Source organism: Gallus gallus, chromosome Z, assembly GCF_016699485.2.
Source record: "Gallus gallus isolate bGalGal1 chromosome Z, bGalGal1.mat.broiler.GRCg7b, whole genome shotgun sequence".
NCBI classification, from domain to species: Eukaryota; Metazoa; Chordata; class Aves; order Galliformes; family Phasianidae; genus Gallus; species Gallus gallus.
Window position 1 is genome coordinate 84,878,912 of NC_052572.1, and position 6,571 is coordinate 84,885,482.

The window sequence follows — 6,571 nt, forward strand, 5'->3', positions numbered from 1 at the left end:
AGGCCTGGCAAAAAGCAGAGTCAGGACTGTGAGCTTCAGGAGAGCAAACTTCGGGGTGCTCAAGGAACTGCTGGGTGGGATCTCCTGGGATACTGTCCTTGAGGACATGGGTACAGAATAGAGCTGGCATCTCTTTAAGGACACCCTTCTGAGAGCACAAGAGCTCTCAATCCCCCAGCAGAAGAAACTGAGCAGAGGAGGTGGCTGATCGGCATGGCTGAGCAAGGACCTGCAGCTTAAACTGAGGGAAAAGAGGGAAATGTACAGAAAGTGGAGGCAGGGTTGTGTAGCCTGGTAAGAATATAACGATGTTGTCTGTACGTGTAGAAATAAGATTGGGAAAGCCAAGGCAGAGGTAGAGCTGAACTTGGCGAGGGACGTGAAAAATAACAAGAAGGGGTTCTACAGGTACATAAGCAGGAGGAGACAGGCCAAGAAGAGTGTTTCCCCTCTGATAAATAAGAACGGAGAGCTGGCTTCCTCAGACATGGAAAAAGCTGAGGTACTCAAGAAGTGCTTTGCCTTGGTCTTGACGGGTGGTCCAGCTCCTCCCCATGTCTGCCAGGACCCTGAAGATCTAGGCATGGGTGAGAAGAGCAAGTTTCATCCCAGTGTCTGAGACCTCCTCATGAAACTGAACGTGTATAAGTCCATGGGGCTGGATGATATCCATCCCAGGGTTCTGGAAGAGATGGCTGATGTGGTGCCAAGCCACTCTCCATCATATTTGAAAAATGATGGTTGTCTGGTGAAGTCCCCTGTGACTGGAAAAAGGGAAACCTTACTCTCATTTTTAAGAAAGGCAGAAAGGAAGATGCGGGGAACTACAGGCTGGTGAGCCTCACCTCTGCCTGGGAAGATCATGGAGCAGATCCTCCCAGGAGTTATGTTAAGGCACGTACGAGATAAAGAGGCGGTTCAAGACAGCCAGCATGGCTTCACCTAGGGCAGATAATTCCTGACCAATCTGGTGGCCTCCTATGATGGAGTAATGGCTTTTATGGATGGGGGAAGGGCGGTGGATGTCATCTACCTGGACTTCTGCAAAGCCTTTGGCGTGGTCCCTCACCACATCCTTCTCTCTGAATTGGAGAGGCATGGATTTGAAGGATGGACGGTTTGGTGGATTAAGAATTGGTTGGCTGGACACAGCCAAAGGCTTGTGATCAGTGGTTCTGTGTCAGGGAGGAGGCTGGTCACAAGCCGTGTCCCTCAGGGGTTGGTCTTGGGACCAGTGCTCTTCAACATCTTTATCAATGACACAGACGGCGACATCGAATGCACCCTCAGCAAGTTTGCAGATGACACCAAGCTGAGCAGTGCAGTCGATACACTGAAAGGAAAGGGAGCCATACAGAGGCACCTGGTGTTGCACGTAGTCTCCGTTCGCTCGTCCGGTGTTCGTCCTCTGTCCACATGTAGGGCTTACTGCTGGGCGAAACCGACCCTTTACCAGGTCGGGGCCAGATGCTCACCCAGACCCCAGGAGTAAGTGAGGCAAATGGCGTTTATTGCTATAGGCTACGTGTTTAAATACAAGTGTTTCCTCCAATCACGAAGTTACACTTGGCACACACAGGTGGCATAACACACAGGTGGCATAGGAACCTGCACGCGTCACACCTCGTTTCCCTCGCTACGCCTACAACACACCTCGTTTCCCTCGCTACGCATACAACATCTCCCCCTCCCTATGCCGATAGCTCCCGTCACATCGCGTTCGGAACCTACAGCTGCTCCCTAATTCTATGATATTTTATGCGTTCATCCATAAACTGATTCATTGTTCTCGATAGACAATCCTGAAAGCACTTGATTATACATGGAATGATAGCTAATAGACAGGCTATGACAAGCAAGGCAAACAGTAGCGTCTTAACACCTTTCGCGAGCCACCTTCCTAGATCACCAAACGTGCGCGTAAACCAATCCCCTATGGGATCATCTTCCACCCGTATCTTCTCTGTATGTTCCTTCATGGCTTGGAGCGCCTTGTGAATGGACTCACTGTGATCGCTGAGATTGAAGCAACACATCCCTTCCACATCTTGACACCCGTGTCCCTGCGCCAGGAGTAAGAAATCGATGGCTGCTCGATTCTGCAACACTGCGTGCCGGATGCTGCTCGTGTCCTCCAGCATCGCATTCAATATTAATGATGTTAAATTCGCTTGCTTAACCGACCAACATGCCAATCGTTCGATCTCCTTTAAGGCCTGTGCTGCTGCTATACCAGGAGCAAAGAAAGAAGCAAATATCCGGGCTGTCACGCTCCATAGCTGTAGTTCATCACCGCAGTCAGGCGAGAGACGACTCAGCGAGCGCCTGCTACGGCGGTGACCCGTAATGTTCGGCCCATATGTTATCCAGGTGGTAAAGTTGGGAGAGAGCATAGTCAATTGTCCTAGATAACAGGGCCCTCCCAAGGCATTACGCGGGACGCCTTGCCAAGCCCTGTCCCCACAAATCAAGAAAATACCTGGGGGGAGTGCCTTAGCAGTCCCATTGTTCCACAACACCTCTGGCTGTTTCCCGAAGGTAAACCCATATGCATAATAATTCCATTCCGTCGTGCAATTACCACCGCAACCCGTCGTGTTGCTGGAACATTTTGTCCCGTTGCTGTACCCCGCTGACCATTTTCCCCTTTTTGAACTACACCAATTAGAAAGGTCCCCTCTATAGTAACGAGTCTCGTTACTGGTGAATCCACAATATCTACGACTTATTGAAAAACTCTCTACGTTTATTGGACTTACCATCGTCCATGATTGGTTGACATAGGGCCTTATAAGAAGGTCATCACTTTTCCATTTTGCTATGAAGTCACGCAATTCTGCTTCCGCCCCACCAGTCCCATTAAAATTCCCATCAAAATTGTGACAGACTCTACTGCGATTGTTCTCTTTATAGCACACCGAACCAAAGGTAACACACGTACGTGTTGTTCCATTCTTGATCATCTGGGACCCTAAAATATCCAATTCTTGGGGGTCCCAAGGGAGAGTTGTATTTAGAGCCTTTATCAAGCATGCTGTTTGGCTGGCTAAATCGGCATCGTTATCGCAAGCAGTAACATTAGTGACGTATCCCTTAAAGGTGTTCAGAGGATACTGTGGAATGCCTATCTGTCGCAAGAAATCCCGCCCCAGAAGAGTTCCGGGGACACGCGCCACCAATGGTGTAAGCAACGCCGGTTTCTCTAAGGAGCCATCCCTGTTAATCACAACCCCTTGTACCTCATTGGTAGACCGGCGTGAGGGGGTCGCCCCTCCAACCCCCATAATAGACTGCGAGGCCTCCGCGGGCCACGAGGATGGCCATTCTGTTTCCGCGACCACAGTAACGTCGGCGCCGGAATCTATGAGGGCAGTGACAAAGATAGATCGAGGGCCTTGAAAATCCGGCAGGAGGTTGGTGCAAGAAATAGTGGCTTTCACCAGAGGGCGCTCATGGGTACTTAGAGACAGCGCCGCCATGGGTAAACTTAGGTGAGGGGCCCGCACCGATCGAGAAATGAAGTTGCCGTGCGTGGACGGTCTCCCGTTGTTATTTCCCTGGCGTGGAGGCCTACGGGCCCTGCATTGTGGTGCTGTATGACCCCTCCGCCCGCACTGCTGACATGTTACACCTCCACCCATGCCCATTCTGCATTGGGCCCTAATATGGCCCAACTGGCCACATTTAAAGCAAGGTCCTAACTGTCGGTCCGCACTACGATGGTCCGCCTCCCTACAGGCCATCATCACTCCTGCTACCGCCGCAGCTACCTCCCCTGCCACAGACGGGCAGGCCTTTTGCTTATCTAGGACATACTTGATGGCCTCACCAGGGGTTTGGAGCCTCCACGGCGCCGCTCGCAAAATCCCCTGCACCCCTTCACTGGACTTCTGATACAAGCAATCCAGGATGACGGGACCGTGAACTGCTCTGGGCAGATCCGAGCCTTCCACTGCCTTAATTAATCTGTCTGCAAACTCCTGAAACGGCTCTGTGGGGCCTTGCGCGATCTCTGTCCACGGAGTAGTGGGCTCAGCACTCCTTGCAAGCTTTCGGAACGCGTCTATTGCAGCGTCCGTAGTCGCTATCAACTCTCCTGGTCTAAGTTGACAAACTTGTGCTTGAGGGGTCAGCAGACCTGGTGCATTGCCCGTTAATCTCTGTATATCGGACCCATATATGGGGTTTCTTTGATCACCCTGCGCCGTAATCAGCATTTGTTTTAATTTGGTATGCCACTCCTCTCTCCAGAGCGTATACTGCACTGGTTTCAACACCATGCGCATTAAATTTTCAATATCATAAGGCAGCATTGGGCCCGATGCTGTGAGGGCCTCAAGGGCATTCATCGTCAATGGCGATTTCAGCCCTTTCTTTTCTACTGCCTCAATCATCCTTGCTACCCCCTTTGGGTCCAACGGGACCCAGATTGGGCCTCCCTCCTCCAAGACAACAACTGGGAGTGTATAAGTTGCCGCCAGGCCTTTCTGTGCCACTTCCTCTTTGATCTGCCCCCAGTCAGTAAGCTTAAGTCTCCCCTCCCCCTTTCCTTTTGGGGATGGTCCCGCCCCCTGCTCCGATGTCGTTGCCAAGGAAGGATATAACGGCTGCTTAGGGTAGGGCGGGGGCGGCGACAGCGCAATAGAATTAGGAGGGGCCGTCGGCGCCGTTGCACCCCCCCCCCGAGCCTCTGCGACTCTTCGTTGTCCTTCTCGCAATCTTCCTCTCTCTCCGTCGCCGTTTTTTTCGCTGTCGTCTGAGCGCCGGTCTGAGCGCCGGTCTGAGCGCTGGTCTGAGCGCCGGTCCTGCAAAACTCCAAAGACCCGCTCCCCGGAGCTCCCTCCCCGCTCATGACCGCGCCAAGTTTGTCCTCTTCCCTGGCCGCCTTAAGGGCTCCTAACATCAGTCCCCACGTTTTAAGTTCCGTAGCCTTCTGACTGGCCATGGCGCGCTGGCATAGCGCCGAGGTGAGCAAGTCCCACCTACTCGAATCCAAAATATGGCAGGGAGAGTCCAGCTCCCCCAGCTCATTTAACAGCGACAAAACTGTCGCGATCTCCTTCCGGGAAGGAGTAGATTTTCCACAGTAGTCCTTACAAAACTGCACAAGTACCTTAATGACTTGGTCCATTGTTACGTATGCGACCTGCCGCCACCTCGCAGGCCCTTCTCCGCGTCACGGGCACGCCGGGCAGCCACCCTCAGCAGACAGATCACGTCGGGGTCACCACTTGTTGCATGTAGTCTCCGTTCGCTCGTCCGGTGTTCGTCCTCTGTCCACATGTAGGGCTTACTGCTGGGCGAAACCGACCCTTTACCAGGTCGGGGCCAGATGCTCACCCAGACCCTAGGAGTAAGTGAGGCAAATGGCGTTTATTGCTATAGGCTACGTGTTTAAATACAAGTGTTTCCTCCAATCACGAAGTTACACTTGGCACACACAGGTGGCATAACACACAGGTGGCATAGGAACCTGCACGCGTCACACCTCGTTTCCCTCGCTACGCCTACAACACACCTTGTTTCCCTCGCTACGCATACAACACCTGGACAGGCTGGAGAAGTGGGCTCATGACAACCTAATAAGGTTCAAGAAGGCCAAATGCAAGGTGTTACATGTGGGCCAGGGCAATCCCAGATGTTTACGCAGACTGGGTGAAGAACCCCTTGAAAGCAGCCCTGTGGAGAAGGACTTGGGGGTCCGATGGACGAGAAGCTGGACATGAGCCAGCAGTGTGCAGTCTTAAAGGGAGCCTAAAAACAGGAGTGGAGTCAACTCCTTGAAAGGGTAGATAATGGCAGGACAAGGGGAAATGGTTTTAAGTTAGAGGAGGGGAAATTGAGGTTGGATGTCAGGAGGAAGTTCTTTACTGTGAGAGTGGTTAGGAACTGGAACAGGCTGCCCAGAGAGGCTGTGGATGCCCCGTCCATGCCTGGAGGTGTTCGAGGCCAGGTTGGATGGGGGTCTGGGCAGCCCGGTCTAGGATTAAATGTGGAGGTTGGTGGCCCTGCCTGTGGTGGGGGAGTTGGAGATTCATGATCCTTGAGGTCCCTTCCAACCCGAGCCGTTCTGTGTTTCTGTGATTCTGTGAATATCCAGAAACTGTATGGGCAGTCCCATACTTTAGCCACTGCCCACATGGTCTTCTGCCCTGCATGTCATAGTTTCCAATGCAGCCAGTAGGTGATGTCTTCTGCTGATGTATTTTCCAGTCATCTAACTTAGGCCAATGTGTTAGCTTCATCATTGCCAGGTGACTGCAAGGCTTGATGTTTGGAGACACAGCCTTTCCTCATATGTGAGAAGATCCAGGCCCCTAGTAATTTCTGTGGCCCTTCACTGAACTCTCTTTAGAAGTTCCCTGCATTTTTTTAACTGGGGAGCTGTCTTGCTCCAATTTATCAGGAGAAGAGGTTCTTTGATATATGTATACCCAGCCTGAGATTAAGAAACAACGGTTCAAATGTTACTCCGACCAGTTTATTATAAAACCTAGTCATTCAGGGAGATGGGGAAGGGGAGAAGCACGATAGAAAAGATAGGAAATAGAAGCAAGGAATCATTATAGGA

At 51.8% G+C, this 6,571-nt stretch overlaps 1 protein-coding gene across 2 annotated transcripts in view; it reads right to left on the reverse strand.

Moving 5' to 3' along the window:
• Window positions 1-4,973, reverse strand: part of LOC121108470 — a 55,896-nt gene extending 50,923 nt beyond the window's left edge. The window contains exons 1-2 of one of the 2 annotated variants that reach the window (XM_046905862.1): window positions 2,579-4,973; window positions 1,490-2,548 (exon numbers count right to left, since the gene is read on the reverse strand). In XM_046905862.1, the coding sequence (XP_046761818.1) occupies window positions 1,728-2,548; window positions 2,579-4,394 (2,637 nt within the window). In that variant the 5' untranslated portion in view covers window positions 4,395-4,973 and the 3' untranslated portion in view covers window positions 1,490-1,727. Of the gene's footprint in view, window positions 1-1,489 lie in introns of those variants that run through there. The other variant, XR_006932490.1, reaches the window with a different exon arrangement.
• Window positions 4,974-6,571: the final 1,598 nt, after the last annotated feature.